The 21,913-nt window shown below is 37.0% G+C and overlaps 4 protein-coding genes, 1 long non-coding RNA gene and 3 pseudogenes across 9 annotated transcripts; 3 read left to right on the forward strand and 5 right to left on the reverse strand.

The window, feature by feature from the left end:
• Nucleotides 1-1,073, forward strand: part of LOC104753154 — a 3,145-nt pseudogene extending 2,072 nt beyond the window's left edge.
• LOC104753155 lies at nucleotides 1,200-4,061 on the reverse strand (annotated as a pseudogene).
• On the forward strand, nucleotides 4,302-6,469 carry LOC104752504 (annotated as a pseudogene).
• LOC104752503 lies at nucleotides 6,774-8,735 on the reverse strand. Its single transcript, XM_010474659.2, has 3 exons — nucleotides 8,339-8,735; nucleotides 7,566-7,918; nucleotides 6,774-7,477 (listed from the first exon to the last, which is right to left on the reverse strand). The coding sequence occupies exons 1-3, from the start codon at nucleotides 8,649-8,651 to the stop codon at nucleotides 6,977-6,979; spliced, it is 1,167 nt and encodes a 388-aa protein (XP_010472961.1). The 5' UTR covers nucleotides 8,652-8,735; the 3' UTR covers nucleotides 6,774-6,976.
• On the reverse strand, nucleotides 10,121-11,265 carry LOC104752509. Its single transcript, XM_010474667.2, has 3 exons — nucleotides 11,118-11,265; nucleotides 10,635-10,863; nucleotides 10,121-10,557 (listed from the first exon to the last, which is right to left on the reverse strand). Exons 1-3 carry the CDS (start codon nucleotides 11,207-11,209, stop codon nucleotides 10,273-10,275), a joined length of 606 nt encoding a protein of 201 aa, XP_010472969.1. The 5' UTR covers nucleotides 11,210-11,265; the 3' UTR covers nucleotides 10,121-10,272.
• Nucleotides 11,706-13,979, reverse strand: LOC104752511 (probable DNA replication complex GINS protein PSF1). Of its 3 annotated transcripts, XM_010474668.1 has the most exons (7): nucleotides 13,669-13,979; nucleotides 13,414-13,539; nucleotides 13,053-13,120; nucleotides 12,828-12,941; nucleotides 12,566-12,737; nucleotides 12,328-12,477; nucleotides 11,706-11,877 (listed from the first exon to the last, which is right to left on the reverse strand). In XM_010474668.1, the coding sequence occupies exons 2-7, from the start codon at nucleotides 13,486-13,488 to the stop codon at nucleotides 11,851-11,853; spliced, it is 606 nt and encodes a 201-aa protein (XP_010472970.1). In that variant the 5' UTR covers nucleotides 13,489-13,539; nucleotides 13,669-13,979; the 3' UTR covers nucleotides 11,706-11,850. The 3 variants fall into 3 exon arrangements, with proteins under 3 accessions (XP_010472970.1, XP_019093784.1, XP_019093783.1); XM_019238239.1 differs by lacking the exon at nucleotides 11,706-11,877 and having other exon boundaries at nucleotides 11,920-12,477; nucleotides 13,697-13,979; XM_019238238.1 differs by lacking the exon at nucleotides 11,706-11,877 and having other exon boundaries at nucleotides 11,920-12,477.
• Nucleotides 15,850-17,563, reverse strand: LOC104752512. Of its 2 annotated transcripts, none has more exons than XR_761998.2 (5): nucleotides 17,365-17,563; nucleotides 16,737-16,887; nucleotides 16,556-16,645; nucleotides 16,417-16,461; nucleotides 15,850-16,163 (listed from the first exon to the last, which is right to left on the reverse strand). It is a non-coding gene; the product is annotated as an uncharacterized LOC104752512 (long non-coding RNA). The 2 variants fall into 2 exon arrangements; XR_761999.2 differs by lacking the exon at nucleotides 17,365-17,563 and adding an exon at nucleotides 17,034-17,065.
• On the forward strand, nucleotides 18,379-20,315 carry LOC104752513 (uncharacterized protein At1g15400-like). 2 transcript variants are annotated; one of them, XM_010474673.2, is made up of 2 exons: nucleotides 18,379-18,995; nucleotides 19,991-20,315. In XM_010474673.2, the coding sequence occupies exons 1-2, from the start codon at nucleotides 18,559-18,561 to the stop codon at nucleotides 19,998-20,000; spliced, it is 447 nt and encodes a 148-aa protein (XP_010472975.1). In that variant the 5' UTR covers nucleotides 18,379-18,558; the 3' UTR covers nucleotides 20,001-20,315. The 2 variants fall into 2 exon arrangements, with proteins under 2 accessions (XP_010472975.1, XP_010472974.1); XM_010474672.1 differs by lacking the exon at nucleotides 19,991-20,315 and having other exon boundaries at nucleotides 18,380-19,320.

Below are 21,913 nucleotides of genomic sequence, written 5' to 3' on the forward strand. Positions count from 1 at the left end.
TACCCTGAATTGGATGTGATTGGTGGCAATGTTGTGACAATGTACCAGGCACAGAATTTGATCCAAGCTGGAGTTGATGGATTGAGAGTTGGTATGGGGTCTGGTTCGATATGTACCACACAAGAGGTTTGTGCGGTTGGCCGTGGACAGGTAAATGAAAAAAAAATACTCTGAATCCTAACTGTTTGATTCTTCTAGTCTGTGAATTATGTAACTTAACAGATTCCTTCCTTTTTTATTTATGATTTGGACATCTTAGGCTACTGCTGTGTACAAGGTTTGTTCGATCGCTGCTCAGAGTGGGATCCCAGTTATAGCGGATGGTGGCATCTCAAATTCAGGTCACATTGTAAAGGCTCTCGTCCTCGGAGCATCAACTGTTATGATGGGAAGCTTCTTGGCCGGAAGCACTGAGGCTCCCGGGGCTTATGAGTATAAGGTATGGTATAGTCACATCTTCTTCCGGTTTAACTTACACTTTTTTTCTGAAACGCTGTTTGTTTTGATTGTTTTTGGTAATGATAGGACGGTAAAAGGATCAAGAAGTACCGTGGAATGGGATCACTAGAAGCAGTGACTAAAGGAAGTGACCAAAGATACTTAGGCGATAAAACAAAACTTAAGATTGCTCAAGGAGTGGTTGGAGCAGTCGCAGATAAAGGCTCAGTTTTTGAAGCTGATACCTTACACAATGCACGCCGTAAAACAAGGTTTCCAAGACCTTGGTGCTTCTTCCTTGCAATCTGCTCATGATCTGCTGAGATCAAACATCCTTAGGTAAATGAAACTTCTTGTCTCGATTTTAATTCCCAAAAACTTTCTAATTTTGCTGACATTGGTGCTGATGCTGTTTTGGTTTTGTGACAGGCTCGAACTGGTGCAGCACAGGTCGAAGGAGGAGGAGTTCACGGGCTGGTCTCATTTTATGTTCCATGTTATTTTCATATGTACTTTTAAATCTAACTATTAGTTTTTATTTATTAACATCACATTGTCTCCTAACATCTATTTTTCTCTATTGTTGTTTTATAGTTAGACTTATAAAAGTTATAAAGAACTCGCTATACTAACAATTTTCCCACATGTTTATTAGTTTATCTTAAAATAACTCAACGAATATAGAGTCAGCCTTGGTATTTCCTCTTGTTATTCTGTAGCAACAAAAAAAAGAAGACAAAAGTCTTATTTTTGACCTGCCAAATCAAGTTAAAGATTCGTCCTGCAAGGTAATTGGCTCGTAGATCACAGATTTAACAGCACTCCTCAGATTATGTGATGTGAATCCATCATCCTTCCTGTACAATAAGTTCAATACTTTGCTCATTTTCAAAAACACTTCTTTGCATTCCCTTGGAACTACACTTCCCTTCTCCTCCAAAACTAGCTTATGCAATTCTTCCCTCTTTCTTTCTGCTAAACCTTTCATCAATTCAATGATCTCGTCTTTGCTGCGACTGTCTCTCTCGTGTTCCATGTGCAATGAAACCGCATTCAGCTTCCCCTCCTTGCTTTCTCTCTGCAAAAAAAAAAACATCAAAAAGGGATACATAATCCTATATCTATGAGCAGAAGTTGGTTACTTACCACTATCATGTTGGATTTAGACGTCTTTGCCATCTTTCAACTGTACGTTGTAGTTCAAAGTCTAAAATCTTAAGAAGAGTCTAACCTTAAAACCTTGTATGTCATTTAGAAGACGACCCATGGTGCTCACGAGCTTGTAGTGCTGATTATATTGGTGGCTATCCACTGTCTTCTCTGAAAGTGGTGGTCCGATCAGATAAGTAGCTGGGAGGATAATTGGTCCTAATGCAAATGATATGTACGCGTGTTGACTTGTTACTAGACCACTCGGCTTCTCTCAACATAGACTTGAGCAAATCCAACCACTGCATCCGATATCGTACGAATTAACTAATGTTCAGACGATTTGTTAGGATATGATAACAACAGATAATATAATCGTGTGGGATTATAGATACTTAACAATTTTCACAATGTGGTGGGTCACAGTGCGTCCTTGATAGGTGAATGCTTTGTCTCCTGTTTCAAGAATTGTATCCCTTAGAACCGAGAATATGATCTCAACATATTCCGAGCGGTTCTCAGGAACACCGTTCAAATCCCACCTGAAATTTGTAAGGGAAGAATAATTATGCTTTTATGAGGGAACAAGCAGAGGAAGAGCTTTGAAAGAAAGAGGCAAATCAATATACTTTTCGACCAAGTGTATGAGGTTTTCCAGTTCTTCTTTGGACCCTCCAACATCAAAGAAGTCATCTACAACCGTTGTAAGTACTCCACCTTTGGCCCAAGATATACGGGCATCAGATAGTTCTGGAGAAAATACAGTTGCAGCCCCAGAAAAGTAACAGTAAGCCAGCTTCTGTCTAGCAAATCTCAGTTCCTGCAATCTATTCTCCACAATCCACCTGCAAGTTGGTGAGCAGCATTATGGACAAATGAATATGCTCTTTTGTGACGATATAACAAATAAAAGTAGCACCTGAAGCCATGACGTGAACTCGTTCAAGTGTGTGGTTATATAAGTAAAACTAGTTAGCTTATGCAAGAATGATAAAGCTTAGCTGGGAGCGCACCTATCAAGACGTTCCATTTCTTCCCGGTGTATGGACTGGCAGAAATTGAAGTCATCCACAGCTAACTTCAGGATATCAGAGCTGCATATGTTGCAAACTAGAACACAGAAGAAATCAAGAATGATAGTTGATGTCCTTGTTAGAATGTCGTTTAATGGAAGCTGAGTGTGCCAAAGAATCGCAAGCTACAACGAAATGAATTAAAGTTTTTACCGATATGAGGTTTTTGTGACACTGGTGTTTTCAACAACGCAACCATTGAGCAGTTTTCTCCTATGATCTAATCTTTCTAGGCTTGCATAGGAGGGAAAACCAAGAGCATCCTCAACCTGAAAAAGATAAGATTCTCAAATAGCTCTCACAGGAAGATAGATATGTAAAAGAGATTTATGTACCTCTTTCTTGAGGTATATATCTCGAACAGAGTTCTTAAGCCAATTGGACACTTCCATCTCTAGATATTGTTTACTCCAAGAACACTGCTTCTTCAAAGCTGACTCATGTGGATAACTTTGGGCAGCCTTAAATAATTCTAACACAGAAGACGTATCCTTAAGATATCCTTCCAAAGTATCAGAGAAACCAGATTCTTCTGCAAATGGTTTTAGAGGAACTGCAACAAACACAGCGTATCAGCATATTACACGGACATGCACCTAACTCAAAACTAGGCTATATATATGCATCCGAAAGAAAGAGGTCAATTCACCGTAAGACACACCATAGCCATGAGAAAGCAATAATCGGAAAGCCAAAGCACAAGTGGTCAAGTCCAAACATATTTCTTCATCCCCACGCAGCCAGTATCTGTTTATTGGTCAATAATAGTTTCCAAAAATCATGAATATGTTAAATAAAACTACCGTTTGAACTAAAGAACCATCAAAACAAGTTTCAATATACCTATAGGTTTCATCCAATAGGCTTTTGATTTCGTTTTTGAAATCCCTATCGATTCGTAAGCTTTCAAGAGTGTCAATTATACTAAGGCGTGCATATTGATCAGATGGATAAACTGTGGGAACTGATTGATAAAGCAAACTTATTAGCAGTGGAACTCTTTAGCTACAACGGAAATGATAGCCATGTTGATAGATGTACCTGCAGCCTCAAATCTCTGAAGGAGAGAACAGAGATAACTGAGACAACCATCCTTTCCAAACTGAGTAAATGCGGCTGCTGTTGTTGCTGGAGAATCAAACAACTGACATGACCAAAAAAAAAAAGAAAAAAAAAACGTTTGTTTTCAACAATATCAATGTGGCTCCTAATCTGATTTGATTTGACCTAGCGTTTCCATTTTTGTCAATGTGGCTCCTAATCTGATTTATGACCCATTGATGTATGACTGTGAGGCTTGAAGGCTAGTTTTTAACAATGTTTTTTTTGTGTGCTATTGAACTATCTGACCAGACCATCTCTTTGGAATTTTCCTGTTTTTTTGTATTTGTAACATTTCATGATTAATTTGAATGGTATTTCCAACAGGGTGCACTTAATGTAGTAATGGGAAATGCTCCTGAAATCGGGGATGCTTTACTTACAAGTCCACATCACAGGTCTCTTTAATTATCTTTTGTACTTCCTGTTATTTATGTATATGCCATTAGTAGTGATCCATGGTTAGTAACCTTATCAATTGACTGTTTTGTTTCTCGTGCTACTTAGGTGAGGAAAATCACATTCACAGGATCAACAGCAGTTGGAAAAAAGTTGATGGCAGCTGCTGCACCTACTGTCAAGAAGGCATATGCTTAAGCAACGATATCATGCTATTTATAAATATATATTCTCCAGATCATATATTACTGGTACCTCTTCTTTTTTTTTCTTGCGTAGGTTTCTCTAGAACTTGGTGGTGGCAACGCACCCTCCATAGTATTTGATGATGCAGACCTGGATGTAGCGGTAAAGGGAACGGTAAGTGTTGGTCATGCGTGTTAGGGCATTGATCTCTGTAAAAGATGCAAAATGTTGATCCATCTGGAAAAATTACTTGGAAGTGACAATATCCTGGTTCTTTACCATATGAGATGTGTCTTACTTTTTATCTGGTTAATTACGTCCAGGCTCCACCTTTCCGAGCTCTATAGCGATTGCCCACACCATAAAACATTATTTACTGTGATTGCAGCTTGCAGCAAAATTTAGGAATAGTGGTCAGACATGTGTTTGTGCGAACAGAGTACTTGTGCAAGATGGTAAGTATTGGGATACTCGACACACCCCTCCTGGATCTTGCATCCAGTATTAACATAGCATGTTATATCTTTTCAACAGGTATCTATGATAAATTTGCTGAGGCCTTTTCTGAAGCGGTTCAAAAGTTAGAAGTAGGAGGAGATGGCTTTAAGGAAGGGACAACTCAGGTAAGTCCTTTTATCGATCTTATGCTTCTGAGAATTTAGGCTATTTGCTATCAAATCCAGTCATCAGATCACACTATTGGCACCTCGTTTCTACGTTCTGTCAACTAGCACCCCAAGTCTCTTGTCTGCCCTTTTATTTTGCTGTAAATTTATATGTCGCTTCAACATTCTTACAGGGTCCACTTATAAACGATGACGCAGTGCATAAGGTACTTTGGTTGTACTTTCCAGTTTCTGTTTTGGTTTCCATGTACAACAATTATATTTGATGGCACTAATGATAACAGTCTTACTTACTCCGTTACTCGTCATGCTTAATAATTTCAGGTAGAGTCATTCGTACAAGATGCAGTTTCCAAGGTTTGTATTTTCTCATTTGCGTCCTTGCTATCCTTGATTTCTAAGTGAGGCAGTTCATATTTTCTATTTGTATGCCATTCATTAAGACACAATTCTAGTATTCCTTTAATATGAACATTAGAGATGAAATATCTTATTTGTTGTTGTCTTCTTCTTACAGGGAGCAAAAATCCTTCTTGGCGGCAAAAGGCCATAGTCTAGGGATGACTTTCTATGAGCCTACTGTTATCCGTGATGTTTCGAGTGACATGATTATGTCTAAGTAAGTACTAAAAGCTTCACATAATTGTAGTGTTATAGCTTTTTTTGTTTCTCTAAAGATGAACTAGAAACATCTACTGTTCATCGCATTTTTGTGATCAAAAGAACTACATATGTTGCTTCTTATAGGGAGGAAATTTTTGGACCCGTAGCTCCCCTTATTCGGTTCAAAACAGAGGAGGACGCTATCAGAATCGCTAACGACACAAATTGCAGGTTTGTCTTCATGTAATATTAGTAACCTTCTCCTTGTATATGTCCAGTCTTGGACTGACATAATAAGTGGGAATGTGTTGTGTGTGCAGGACTTGCTGCGTATATATTCACAAACAGTGTCCAAAGATCTTGGCGTGTATTTGAAGCACTTGAATACGGACTTGTAGGGGTAAACGAAGGACTCATATCAACAGAGGTAAGACCAGAAATGAAAGAACCACGTTCTCCTAATAAGAGATAGACATTTGCTTACATCTTTTGATTTGCAGGTGGCTCCATTCGGGGGAGTGAAGCAGTCTGGTCTTGGAAGGGAAGGATCCAAGTATGGTATGGACGAATATCTTGAGGTAACTCAGAACACCCATTTATCTCTTATTGAACTACGCTTCAGTGGATCGAATTGGTCTTATATAATATTAGAAATCTCACATGAAGACGTAATAAAGTATGCAAGGCTAGCCTTATAGGTGGTTAGTTTTACATTTTCCGATTGCTCCCAAACTAGCATGGAGACTATCAATGAGAATCTGTTTTTTGAATTCTTTCTTAGCATAAAGTTGTACAAATTACTTTTCGTATATTAAGTCGTGGCTCTTGGCTTTGACACAGATCAAATACGTATGCTTGGGAGATATGAATAGAGACACTGATTTGGTGTGTTAGAGAAAGCTTGGAAATTGTAAGTTTCGTCTCCTCCACGGCTCCACTCATATCCTTCTACTAATAAAAGCTCAGCCCTTGGGTTTTCTTTCTTGCTGTGGAACAGAATAAGGATGTGAAGGATAATTGTTATGAAATAAAAGTTCAAATGATTCACAGTTTTAGCATGGTTTTTAGATAATATTTTGGAATTTCTGTGTAATATCGGACAATTTTTGCTTGAGATATATAAAAGCCAAAAAAAATAAAAAGGCGGTGTTGTTCTTTGCTTCAGTTATTATTACCAATTCTTATAAGTCGATACGTATTTGGGTTTATTTTTTCTTTTTAATTAGTATCGTCTTGTCATATATTATAGACTTATATGTTTCATGTGACAACAAACATTTTAAGAAAAATAGCATAGCAAACAACATAACATAGCACAGCAAACAAAGAAAGCAAGCATCGCCGATTAATAAGGTCCCCGTGCGTTTCTCAAAAGCGAAATTAGAAAACAACACGCTGAAGTCAACTGTTGTCATCTGAGTCATCATCTGAGTCATCATCTGAGTCGTCAGAGCGCTGAAGATCTCTCCAACTGAGTAGACTGGAAGCAGCTTTCTTAAGATCAGGTGGAGCCCTTGTCTCACAAGCAAGGATGATTTTAAAACCATCCTTGACCAATTTACCGACTGTGGAAGCCAACCTGATATCATTGGAAATCAGAACTATCGGGTAAGCATTCAGATGGTCTAAACACCATAAGTGTATCGCATGACTAATCTTCGAATCTATGTGGCCCTCGTTTGGTTTTTTTGCTTTGCTAGGGGGGTAAACAAGCTGTATGTCGATACCATTTGCCTTCATTGTCTGCATTGAAGTTTTGGGGTAGACACTGTTTCTGACGAAGGCTACTATAGGTCCTTCTACACCACCTTGATAGCCTGCAACTTTTAACCCTCTTTCAATATTTACTCTAATCTTCTTTCCATCCAGATCAGTGGGAGCAGACCTTGGATCCCAAAACACCTTGAAATTGACACAAAAGAAATGGATTAAAACAAAGTTTCATTATGGAATAGGAGAATAGGTTTAGGCCTCATTCTTAACTTATTACCTTAACAGAACCCATGGGTTCGGTTACCCGAAGAGAAGATTGAGGAGAATATGCCTTTGTAGACGACATGAGCTGGTCGAGAGCCTCGTCTTTGTCAAACACCAACTTTGACCATTCTATGGAATCCCTAAAACTTTTGATCGGGGTCCCAGCTTTGTTAAGAATGTAACTCAGATACATGTCGTACCCCTTTATTTTCAAAATGTCGACTGTGGCAACGAAATCCTTATCAGAGGTTATCACAAAGATTGGGGCCGGCGGTTCATGTATCAGAGCGTAATGAAGGATATCTTCCTTCATTTCTAGATCGGCCACATCCCTTAATTCTTCTCCTTCTTCTTCCTCAGTAAGATCTGGAAAAAAAAACACAGAAGGTAAAGATTGTTAAAATAGAATTGCAGAGTGTTACAACATCTCTTACGTTTTGACTTCGAGATTATGTCAAGCTAGCATAGAGCATGAAGTGATTAGAGTGTTGGAGAAAATGAAACAGTCAAGGTTCTCCCTTAATTTATCAACTTACAGCTCACTTACTGTTCCGTTTTGCGGGAACAAGAGAGGTGGAAATGGTTAGAAAAGGGTTACATGAAGGAATTATCTGGTTTTGATCAAGAAACATGGATTGGGAATAATGCTAAAGTGCAAGAGAATAATGCTTAGTCATTCTAATCAAGAGCCAGAAGAAGTGCAAGAGAATAATGCTTAGTCATTCTAATCATTCTAATCAAGAGAATATGCAAGAGAATATGCAACCAAACACAAAAAATACTCACTTGGATCTTGAATAAGTCGAACCGAATGAACAAACACTCCCTCAATTTCCTTCAGTTCGTTGAGCCTGTCTTCCAATTTCTCGCAGGTATCAGCCGCATAAACGTTTAAGTCACCCAGGAGGCACCGCTGTCGGTAGCAAAAACGCCGAATATTGCGGTAGACATTCGGAACGGTCGCGTTCTTGGGAATCTCGTTAGATTCCCCGTCCCAGAAGCTTGCCATCTTGATTAAACTTCTTCGTTTGAAGAGTTGGCGTTTTTTCCCTACTCTTTTCTGTCTAGATTCCAAGACGAGACGGGTAGAATCCACCATGATTTTGCGGCTGTCTAGAAACCCCTAATCGGATTGGGAGACGAGAGATATGATTTTGCGGCTAGCCCTAATCGGATCGGGAGACGAGAATTGGGAATTAATACTGTTTTGCGGCTCTCTCTCCCCTTGGATGTAATGGGCCTAGCCCAATTATACTTTTGAGTTTTAAGCGTTGGGGGGAAACGATTAATGAGCCTGAGTTTAAGCTGTTTGGGCTTTTCAACATAATTATCAAATCTCTTTTATGGTTCTCAAGTATTTGCTTTGCTGCTATTCTGCTTGTGTTTTGGAATCTAGTTTCTCCTGAAGTATTATCCACACACGAGTCATGTCCTTTGTTGGATATACTTTGGTTACATTTTCCATAACTTCTAGTGGCACCAATCACTCAATGAAGTGGCATACCATTTTATATTCACTTACAAAAGGTATTTACAATGTAATTTTACATTTTTAAGGGCCAAAAGAAGTGAACTATAAAATAATTCTTCTTGTCGGTACTCACCAAACCAAGCAATTCACAAATGCACTTCCTTTGCAACAGAGGAAGAAACAAAGCTTTAGTCTTGTGATGTTTCATCGCTTCTTGAACTCAATTCACCTCTAGCTTCTTTTAAGGATCTGCAAAGAGTACTCTACGAGGAGGAACGAGCTGCATACCACCAATCCGTGCAGCAAAGCATAAGGTTTTTGATTCACTCTTTTTTTATATAAATCTTATTTCATACCTAATAATAATAGAGGTTTAAAGTGCAAAAGCTCCTTGTGTTTCTTCTCTAGAGACGGGAGAGTTCATCCTCTTGCTTTCATCCACAACACATCAACATATCAGGCTTCCATGTGCAAGCTGATCGAATACTGGTTAGTGAAGCGTGTTATAACATTTGATTTGTGGTTTTTGTCGTTTGTTACATGGGTGGTTCTAATATGATTTTGCAGTTTGAGTCCCGCCATCAGTGCACTTCAAGGTAGGCTGAGGGAGAACAAGATCCGGGTATGTTTTCTCCTTATAATAAGCTCTCTCTCTCTCTCTCTCTCTCTCTCTTATGGTTTTTATGTTTATGTTGGGTTTGAAAACCTGTTGTGCGTTGTGCAGTTAGCAATGCTGATGGAGGAAGCTGAGGTTCTGGAAGCACAGAAACTAAAAGGAGCAGAGACGAGCGGGGGACCATCTCATAATCTGGCTCATGGTTCTGGCAGCCGAAGCAGAAGAGGATCGTAGAAAGGTGTGCGACTTAAGGGCACATGCCTTCCTCTTTGTGTATGTTTTCTATTTAGAAATACATTTGGTTTCTTACAATTGTATCATATGCAGACATGTCTTTGTATTTTTTACCCATCTGTAGCATTATTATTGGTTTTGTCTTCTCTCATGGAAGATTAACTCTCTTTTTTTTTTTTTTTTTTCCAAGAGATGATGTAATATATGTATATGAAATACATCATGAATATGATGAGATGGGAAAGAATTAGTGAAACCTTAATCGCACATTCATCATTAGGAAGATTGATTGTAAACATCCTAAGTTACAGAAAGAGAAAAAAGAAAAACAAAATGAGTTGTTGTTTTACTATGTCACTGGAATCTGTCTATTGAATTAAGTTGGTGAAGCAGAGAAGCCTAGTCTCCTTTGGTGGATAAGGAGGGCATAGATCTGCAACATCTGATGATCTTCCTGAGGTCGCTTCGCATGGAGAGAAACGCAGAAAGGGAAGCAAGAAAGAGCATTGGGTAGACACGAACAGAGTTTCTCTGTGAGGTAATCCAATAATGAGCAGAGTCCAAGAGAAGCATGTCTCTGACAAGACCCCAGTAGATCAAAAGCGTTCCGAGGAAGCTAATCCTTGTGGGTTTGAAGATGTTCAGTAAAGCACCAAGCAGACATAAACAACTCCCAGCAAAGACCTGAACAAGCAGATATGATAACATGGTTAAAGTAATGAAAGGCATTGATATATAGCAAAGATGGGAAGAAGCAAAACCTCGAGATGATGAATATCAGTTGAAAAGGAGGATGGATAAATGTGGTCGAAACCGTAAGAGGTGAACAAGTTGTGATAGTTGGAGGAGCCAGCAGCAAGGAGAGACTTGGCAAAGGCACCAGGGAAAAGGAAGGTCTTGACAACATATGAAGGGACCAGTTCATTTGCAATCAACTCAGAGGATATAACCTCTAATGGTGTTTCGCACCTCTTGTTCCTACACGCTACTCTGCAACACACAGTCACACAATAATCACATGTACCGAGGACTAATATTGGGTCTAAGACATACATACAGTTATTCAAATCCCTAATGAAATCAAATGCTGCTGCTAGAATCTAGAAAAATCCAATTTGGCACACGCATGTTCAGAGACCCTAATTCCCAAAGCCGTTTTGATAGATTCAAAAACCGTTAGGAAAAGACAAAATCACGTTTTGGTAAGACAAAAAAAAAAATTGCGGGGAAAAGATGAAAGAAACCTGAAAAGAGGAATCTGGAAGACGATGAGGAACGAGAACAGAGAAGACGCGACAACGGAGATTATCGAAGCCCATTTCTTCCATTCAGCCATTTTCTTCCACCACCAAAATTTTCAAAAGGTTTCGTTGCAGAGGGAAAAAACCCAAAAAAAATACCAAAATTTTAGAGAGAACTGTGGTAATATTATCCCCCACCCACGTTTTTCCCTTTTTTTTGGTCAACACGAAAAGTAAATGTTTTTTTTTCATTTTTTAAGGAAATATTTGTTTTTATTTTTATTTTTGGAGGAAATTTTGGTTTGAATTATAAAATACTGAAGAAGAGAAGTAGTGATGGTAAATTGGAAACATGGAACACAATTTGAAAATGCAAAGTCAAAACCTTCAATTTTCTGCAACAAGATGAGTAGCAAGCAACATTCTCACATTTTTTTTGCAGAATTTGTGGACGATTTCTATCTTTTTAGTTGCACGGTTTTTACTTGTATATTGTGAATAGCCCAGCAAGTTACAGAAACAACTACAGAGCATTTTGATGCCTTTTGCTCATTGGAATATCACCAGTCTATTTTGCCCTCAGAGACAAAGTAACTTAAGTAACTTTGTAAGATCAAATATAAATTGTTACATGAGTTGAGTATGAGGTTCCTGTCTTACAAATTATACAAGGCTAAGTAAAAGGCTTACATTCTTCTCTAATCACTGACCCAGACCGAGCCTTCTCTTTCATCAATCAATCTGTCAGCTCCTCCATTTGTCCCTGTTTTCCCATTCACAATCTCAACATTTAGAAACACTTTATCCAAACGATTGGTACACACAATAACCGTTTTTCAAATTTGGTAATGGAATCAGACTGCATCTTATTAACAAAAACAAGCTTTGGCATATATTCTATGAAAAAAACATCAAATGGTAGACCAGACAAACCAATACTTTCACAGTTTATGCAATGTTTCCCCGTTATGAAATTTTCACGCTTCTACTTGCATCACTACTAAGATTTTCAGTTATAAGTTATCTTTAGCAGTATTCTTTATATTTCTACTAAACCTACCCTGGAAGGCTGTAGTCAAGGTTCTATTTTACATCTCTGCAAATTTGGACAAGGCGCTTTGCATAAACTCTTTGAATTCCTCATTTATGAAACACGGAAGTTTATGTGCTTAGATCATTCTAGTTCTAGAGAGGGAATAAGGAAAAGACTGACCCGAGCAATGTACGGTTCCGCATCAGTTCGTTTGAGGAAATGCATAGAATGACGGGCAAAATTTGTTGTTTTGTCACTCAGCACGATTCCTTCATCAATATCATCCAGAATCCTGACCTTGATGTAAGGATCTTTTGGAGGCACCATATCCTTCAAGAAAACAGTCCCATCAAATCCAATTTAACTCATGTTTATGATAATCCGCAAAGCCAGGGTGGTGGAAAAAAAGAGAACTTACAACATTCAACTCGATTCCTACTTTTCCCATGTATGATTTCAGAGTAACGGAATGGTTCTTAAAGTACTCCTTCTCCAGTGAAGTGAGCTTCTCTTGGATTTCAGAGGGAAGGTCGAGAAGTTCAAGGCCTACTCTCCATGCCAAATCACGCACAATTTCAGCTCGGTTGTACCTACAATTGCAGCTATATATTTGAAAAAAAACTAACAAATTTGTGCTGAATTAATTTGGAGTTATTGATAGAGAAGGTGGGTTATCTCACACATAAGCCATGAGGCAGCGCTTGTTCCGCATCAAGGAAAGGTGATGAATGAGTGCTCCATAGTGGTCAGCGTTTCTACTGTTCTGAACATCCAAATCTTCTTGCTGCATTTTCCTGTAAGTGGAAACATCCAACTTCAATGAATGAGAAGAGTAAGTCGTTTACTGAAGGATGGGCAAAATGCAACCCTAGTGTGTAAAATTTGTGAAGAGAAAGGAAAAAGACCTCATCAAGGACTGCATAAGATGGTGATTCTGGTCACATTCTTCAATAGTCTCGTCAAAAAGCTTGCTCTGTTAGAAGAGAAATACAAGAAGTGAATATAACTCAGGCGAACAATCAGGGACAAATCTAAGGGGCAAGAGTGAAACTGATGATCACACACAAGCAGCAACATGAAAAACATTCGTCTAGACTAGAATCATGTTTATAACAGGTCAAGTTCCAAGTCTAGCCTAGTATATTCCATTATACATTCTTCTTAGCAGAACTTTTTCAGACCTTAATCGCTTAGCGAGTCAAGACAATAATAAAAAGGGGCTTCTCCCACCAACCAGTCAAAAAAGTTAAGAGGTTGAGGACTTACGTTAAAAGGTTTGAGCTGGCCTTTCTCGCCGGAGGCAAAATCTTTCAACAGTTGATACCCTTTTCTCCCGTACATGGTTGGCTCCTTCCTTCACTTTGTTTTCGTTCAATTTGTGAAATCAGACATCTACAGATATAGAGCAATTAATCAAACATCTGGCATCCCGTGCCGCCCCCAAAAGATTAAATAAGAAATTGTAAAATTCGAATTTGGGAAATTAGACAAAACCGTAGATCTAAATCAAACGTTACTCACTAGAAAAAAATAGGGTTTGGATCTGCACCGGAAACAGTGTCAGTTCTCTCGGCGGCGCGATCGAATCCACCCAACAAAAAAAAAATAGGGTTTGCGGAGATGGATCTGCACCGGAAACAGTGTCAGTTCTCGAGGCGGGGCGATCGAATCCAGCCAGAAACCTAACTCAGTTCTCGCGGCGGCGGCGGCAAAACTCAAAACACTAATTTTAGTTTAAGGCTTCTTCTTTTTGGGCGGGAATGAAAATGCTTTCGAGATTTAGCGCGAGAGCCATGGAGGAATCCATGTGCTGTACAGTGCGCTAGAGCCTTCCTTATTTTTTTACTTTTCTTTTCTTTTATTCGCGTCCACTCACTTTTAAGTTTTAACCAGTAAATTTTTTTTTTTTCTTTTTGGATTTTACTTTCATCTTCTAACTCAGTTAAATTGGTAAAAATATTCTAATCTTAGTACTCCATATGTTTTTGTTACTCTTTCAATAAACTCATCAGAAAAATCAATGAAACTGATACAATATGTATTTTGGTGTTCTACACAGTTATGTTTATAAGTTACAGGCCTCTTATTTTTTTAACAATATGGTTTCTCTTTCTAACCATCATTAGAAATTTAAGTTGCAGCCGTTTTGCTCGCATATGTTTTATCTGGTTGAACTAATCAATATTCAAGATCCTCCATATAATTGTAGCGAGATTTCACTAGGGGATTTGAAAGCATATGGGCATCTTAGTATACAGTACCTGCGGTGTATATTTTGATTGGGGATTATATTATACTAGTGTTATGACCCGTGCCATGCACGCAGCCCGTCTCAGTAATTTTTTTTGTCCCTAGGCATATAGTTTTTTTTGGACCCTTTTCGATATAAATTTTTTTCCCCTTTTTTCTGGATCCCATTTGCTTAAGGTTTTTTTTGAAAAAAAAAATTGGTCTCTTGGCCACCGTCCCTCTCGCCCTAGGTATGAGCCGGGCCCATGCACGGGTAAATTTATGTATTAGGTAAATTTATGTATTAGACTGTATTTTATCAAAAGATTTGTTGTATATTCACAAAAAAAATTCATTATTCATTGAAGAAATTTGAGATGATTAAAAGTTTATTTAGTTATGATTAGATAAATATTAAATGGATAGACCTATAAAATCGAACATTGTATTTGAAAGTTTATTAAGCTCAAAATAAAAGGATAAAGAGGACTTTTAACAACAACAAAATAACATTATATTAAAAAAAACAAAATAATATACAGTATGTATGGGAAAAAGGCCATTTCCGACCTGTACAATATCGAAAGTGCCAATTTCTACTTATACAAACTATCGGTGCTAATTTATACATGTACTCAAATAAAATTCAAATTTCATACCCAATTGAAAAAATAGTGCCGATTTCAAAGTCAAAATCAACAAATATTAGTCAAACGCTAACTCAGATGACACATGGCTAGTGAGGTGGCATCATATATCAAAAACAAAGTCGTTTTGACGATGTGATTTCGTTTCGAAATTAAAAGTAAGGCTCTAGACTCGAACCCTGGTCCAAGAAGCTTTTAAAGCAAACCTTTTACCAAATTATTCAACAGCCTTATTCAAAATATTATGTAAATTTTATGTATATAACTATACCCACTGGACGAGAATCTTCATCCTTCTCGCTCCTCTTCCTTTTTCCTTTGGTATCGTCGATGGCTGCTCTTGGTCGTGCTCCGCTGTGGTTTCTTCTCCATCCAGATCCGGCTTCGTTGGCTCCTCCTCTCCCAGATCTGCCCATGGTGGTCTTTCATGTTATTTTACAAAAAAATTTCAGTAAAATAATCTCTTTAAGTCGATGATTCGTGGAGGTTAGCACCTGAAACAGAGCAAACCACCGGAATAAGCGACGAGAATGGAAGAACGGTGAGCACAATGAATTTGTCTAGTAAGGTTCATAGTTATAAACATTAAAGTTCCCCTTCCTTTCGAATAAGTCTGTGGGATCAAATGGTAAAAGGTTAGTTTAAAACCCTTGATGGACCAGGGTTCGATCTGTGGTAGTACATTTGTTTTTAAAGTTAAATTATAACACCAAAACGACGTCATTTTGATATACAATGCCACCTCAATAGACATGTGTTATCTGAGTCAGCGTTTGACTAATATTTGCTGATGTTGACTTTGAAATCGACATTAATTTTTAAATTGAGTATGAAATTTGAATTTTATTTGAGTACATATATAAATTAGCACCAATAGTTTGTACAAGTATAAATTGGCACTTTCGATATTGTACATGTGCGAAATGGCCCTTTTCCCCAGTATGTATCCACCAATTCAACAAATTTTGGTGGCCTCCTATATATCTCGTCGTATGTAAAAGGTGAAGGCTTACTCTATTTTTTCACCTTTTCTCTTGTGCTTTTCTAGATAACACATGCTTCTTCCAAGCTTTGATTAGTTTTCTTTTTCTTTTTAATGTGTTTCTCTTCCAAAGTTTTTTTTGAGATTTGCTTGGAATCCTATCAAGCAATGGAACAAACATTGATTAGTTCCTTTTAAAAGAAAATTGGCTCATTACAACTGAACTATTGATGAGACTTGAAGTAATTAGAGAAAAAAACATAAATTAAAGCATGAGAACTATTGCAAACACCTCTGGAATTTTTGCTATTCATATTGTTTCTCTTTTGTGGGCAAAGAATTAATCTTGAGAGACATGCAAGTCAAAAAAATTGATATGAAAACTGTTTAAATTTATTCATAAAAACAAACCTTGGAGAATTAGACATGCCTTTTTACTCTGGAATTAGCCGCAAACTGGATCAAAAGTGAGTGAATATCATATACATCAAAGTTCTCAGTAAATGAAACTAAAGTTAAAACAAAAAGTTCAGAACTTTAAGATGTAAACCTGATAGATAGGACCAGCCAGAAGATATCTCAAGTTCTCAGCAAGAAGACCAATCTCCGTCGTTATCTCAGAGCAAAATCTCTTCCATAGCTATTCAAAAACCAAAGACAAATCAACCCAAATAATCTGAAGAAAATTAAACCCATGATTTAGAATTAGGAGAGAAACAAAATCAACGAACCTTGGAAGATTCACGACGAATGTTAAGCGTCATCTTATTCTTGTTGATGTTGTTGTTCTTCTTGTCTTGTGACAATCAGTTCATTAATCAACCCCAAAAAAACTCAATTTGCCAGAACCTTCTCCTTTCAATGGTGTTCCTGTAACTCGATCTTTACAAAAAATTTTGATGTAAGGAACTATAGTTCTGCAAATTCAAAACCCCAATAGAGAAACATTTGGATTGGAGAAAAATACAATAAGAAGAGGCAAGCGATAATGAAACCCTAAAATCAGAACAAAGCTTTAATTTTTTTACCTGATCAAGGCAAGCAGAAACATGAATCAGAAATAGAAGAGATGCGAGCTTTTTGTATGAAATCATTTGTGTTTTATTGTTGAAGAATTGAGAAGTGGACATAATGAGATCGTGGGGGAAGAAGGGAAGGTTGCAGTTTTTTTTTTTTTGAAAGCGCAGTTTTCAATCGATTTTTTTTGTTAAATTTAATTTANTTTACTTGATGTAAGGAACTATACTTCTGCAAATTCAAAACCCCAATAGAAAAACATTTGGATTGGAGAAAAATACAAGAAGAAGAGGCAAGCGATAATGAAACCCTAAAATCAGAACAAAGCTTTAATTTTTTTACCTGATCAAAGCAAGAAAAAACATGAATCAGAAATAGAAGAGATGAGAGATTTTTGTATGAAATCATCTGTGTTTTATTGTTGAAGAATTGAGAAGTGGACATAATGAGATAGTGGGGGAAGAAGGGAAGCGTTACAGTTTTTTTTTTTTGGAAGCGCAGTTTTCAATCGATTTTTTTTTGGTTAAATTAAATTTAATTGTTTTTTTTTGGTCAAAAAATTTAAATTTAGTTGTTTTAATAAGTGTTTTAAAACTAAAATAGCGGAAGATAAAAATTTGAGACTTTTGCCAGATGTCAGAAGAAGAGAGCTGCAGTTAATAGAGAACTTACTTGTGAATTATAAGATAGAGATATGACGAGATCATGGCCACGCAAATTTTGTTGTCCATATATATGAAGGAGTGGCACATGAATGAATGGTTACTGTCCACAATACAAATGGGATTGCATGGTCCAGCAAGCAAGATATATATCCCTTTAGCAACAAAATAATAATGCACACCTTTCAAAGTTTTCTACTTTTATCCATTTAAGGATAATAATAGGTTCGAATTCGTTGTTTGATTATTCTTTTTTCTTTTTAATTACGACGAATCAGTCATCTAATGAGAATGTCAAACTATATATCAATCAACCAACCAAATAAATCAGGCATGAACAGCGAGTCATCAACGGTGGATTTTCTAATTAATCCATGTTGGACTAATGGTTTGAAAAAACTTTATTATATATGCTTTTGTGATGTCTCTTGGAAAATGTTACTATCATATTTTGGCAGATGAGATGAGGCTCAAAATTAATACCAGATTCTACTCCCATAATTACCCGTTGCTAGCCTTTGACCCAGTTTTCTCTCCCGTTTTTAAACTACGTTACGTAACAAATAACTAAATAAATACAATGATTACGCATCTCCCCTAAACACATGGTACTCGCGATAATACTCTATTTGCTTAGGTCATCCAATAAATGGAAATTTATATATATGTGAGTAATAATAAGACGACAAGAAAAGGAGTTAATTAGTAAAAGACACAGATATATACTGATAAAGAGATAAGAAGAGGAAGAAAATGAACAAAGTCCTCTGAAACACAATGATGAACCACTTTTAGCAAACACACACATACATCAAAGGACAAAGAAACAGAGAGAATTAAAACGAAAACGGAGGAGGAACAGTTAGCGCCGTCCATGGCGGGTCTTCAGAGATCCACCATATCTTTCCGGCGACAAGGCTCTTCAGGTATAGTCTGGGACGATCGCCTCATCGCCGAGCTTAGCCAACAAGCCAATGACCAGAAAGGCGAAACGCAACCACAGGGAGGGGATGAACTACACGCGGCTAAGCTGATGATTACCTCGGGAGGTGAAGAGCAGACAACAGCTAAATCGATCGCCGGAGAAGGACTCCAGCCGATCAGAACTGATCACGGAGGCGCAGTAGGGGGTCTCGAGAGGAGTCGATCCAACGGCGGAGGAGCCATCAGGCACCATCGAAACACGGGGAGAGTGTCTCCGGCGGTGGACCCGCCGTCTCCGAGGCTGTCGGCGTTTGGGTGTTGCTCTGCGTTTGGGAAGAAACCGCCGGGGAAGAAGGTTAGTCAGAGGAAAAGACCAACGAAGCGGAGATCCAGGTAGGCCACCACATGAAGTCATGAACAACCCAAGTACCCAACCAAGTAAAGTAAAGAACACACACAAAGACGAGAAAACACAAAGCAAAGACTTTACTTAATTATACTTACTGCTGCTAATGGATCTCTTTAATTATTTTCTGTTTTTGTTTGTGTTCTTTACTTTACAACTTAAAACTAGTTTAAACTTTGAACTGGTCAGACGATGTTTATATGTCTCTCTGTTTTGGTTTCGAGTTTTACCGGTTGATCCTATAATATGTTTTTTATTTTGTACTTGGGATTGTAAATTTAAAAAGCGTCTTTTATGAATCCTAAATAAAGGTCTCCGACAAAAATCCAATGTTATGTACGAAATAAAACGACCAGTGGTCTGACAATCTCTTTCTGATTCCCGAGGAAATCAAATTTTACTAGGCTCTATCTTCTTCCTCTCCTATGATTGTTCGATCGAGCGATTTGATTTTTGATTAGTTTAGGTGTATCTCTCTTTTAGGATGCGACTGTGATTCAAAACCTGACAAAAAAAATATGTAACAACCAGAAATTCCTGGTAGGGAGGAATTAAAAAACGAAGGTCGAATGTGATTTTCTTATCTCTAATTTCTGATTACATACAGACATACAGTACCCGTCCGGCATATGTGATTTAGCTCATTATTATTTTAGACATGTTAGTCTAGGGATGTGTTACACTATCGTTGTTATCAATTAGTTCAGTTTAATTGATCTAACTTAACTTTGGCTGCTACCAATAATAACAAACTCTTTATTTTGATTAACTACTAGTCTGCACTCTGCATGACATGATATAATGATACCAGTCCGGTGGTATTAGACGGTTTCGTTTTTTTGTTGTAAGGAAATATTTTAGTCAGCACAGCAGTATCACCAATGGCGTTTTATGATTAAATTTAGTCATAATCGTATGGGCTTAATATTTAAGTGCAGAATATCTAAGTCCTCGCTGGTTNACCAACGAAGCGGAGATCCAGGTAGGCCACCACATGAAGTCATGAACAACCCAAGTACCCAACCAAGTAAAGTAAAGAACACACACAAAGACGAGAAAACACAAAGCAAAGACTTTACTTAATTATACTTACTGCTGCTAATGGATCTCTTTAATTATTTTCTGTTTTTGTTTGTGTTCTTTACTTTACAACTTAAAACTAGTTTAAACTTTGAACTGGTCAGACGATGTTTATATGTCTCTCTGTTTTGGTTTCGAGTTTTACCGGTTGATCCTATAATATGTTTTTTATTTTGTACTTGGGATTGTAAATTTAAAAAGCGTCTTTTATGAATCCTAAATAAAGGTCTCCGACAAAAATCCAATGTTATGTACGAAATAAAACGACCAGTGGTCTGACAATCTCTTTCTGATTCCCGAGGAAATCAAATTTTACTAGGCTCTATCTTCTTCCTCTCCTATGATTGTTCGATCGAGCGATTTGATTTTTGATTAGTTTAGGTGTATCTCTCTTTTAGGATGCGACTGTGATTCAAAACCTGACAAAAAAAATATGTAACAACCAGAAATTCCTGGTAGGGAGGAATTAAAAAACGAAGGTCGAATGTGATTTTCTTATCTCTAATTTCTGATTACATACAGACATACAGTACCCGTCCGGCATATGTGATTTAGCTCATTATTATTTTAGACATGTTAGTCTAGGGATGTGTTACACTATCGTTGTTATCAATTAGTTCAGTTTAATTGATCTAACTTAACTTTGGCTGCTACCAATAATAACAAACTCTTTATTTTGATTAACTACTAGTCTGCACTCTGCATGACATGATATAATGATACCAGTCCGGTGGTATTAGACGGTTTCGTTTTTTTGTTGTAAGGAAATATTTTAGTCAGCACAGCAGTATCACCAATGGCGTTTTATGATTAAATTTAGTCATAATCGTATGGGCTTAATATTTAAGTGCAGAATATCTAAGTCCTCGCTGGTTGTCTGGGCTTTTATTTTAGCCCCCACAAGCACCGAATTTTTCTCAAAACGTTATTCTTTTGTTTTGCTTGCAATTTTGAGTATACGAACTATGATTGATTACCTACATTTTAATATCAATCAATAATAAATGTATGTGAAAAAAATTCAAAATGCGTCATTACTAAATTCCTGAAAATTGAAGCTCTTTTGCCATTTTCCTTTGTGGCTAAACACAACGTCATTTCACCATCACTACAATCACGAAAACTATACTATAAGGTAAAAGCCTTAAAGGGAATCTATTCTGGGATCGATCTCTACTGTAATTCTCGTTTATAAATAGAGTGTTTCTTTCTTCTCTGCATACATTAATTAAAGTTCTAAGTACGTGCCCACCTTTATGAGATTTTTCTTCTTGTATAATAAAATCTTCGGCAAATGTCATAAAAACCCACTTTCTCCTAAAGTATTGTCACAAAAACCCATTTTCTACTCATGGTATACTTTTCCAAGTTTTTTGCTTATGTGTCCACTTTCTTTTTACATTTTTGCTCTTACTAACAACTTACCTCTCTTTCTCTCTTTCTTTTCTCTCTTTATCTCTTCTTTTTTGTTGTTAACACTTTAACAAAATAAAATATATTTATTTGTTATCATAAAACAAATTTTCTATTTATTTATATAAAATATGTTATGATTATATATTTTCTACATTTTAAGATACATATTGCTATATTTTTTATGAATTTTTAGATTATACAGTATCCATCAGTCGTTGAACATTTGTTCAATTATAAGTGGATAATCAATTGCAGTATTGTTAATAGATAGTTACTTGTGTTTATTCATACAAAATATACATACATAAATTTGGTTAGATCTTTATCCATAGCATATTATCCATAACACAACATAGACCAAATAAGTACAAAACCCTTTAATTCTAAATTTTAAATCCTAGAA

The sequence above is a fragment of the Camelina sativa genome, chromosome 16, assembly GCF_000633955.1.
Source record: "Camelina sativa cultivar DH55 chromosome 16, Cs, whole genome shotgun sequence".
Classification (NCBI taxonomy): Eukaryota; Viridiplantae; Streptophyta; class Magnoliopsida; order Brassicales; family Brassicaceae; genus Camelina; species Camelina sativa.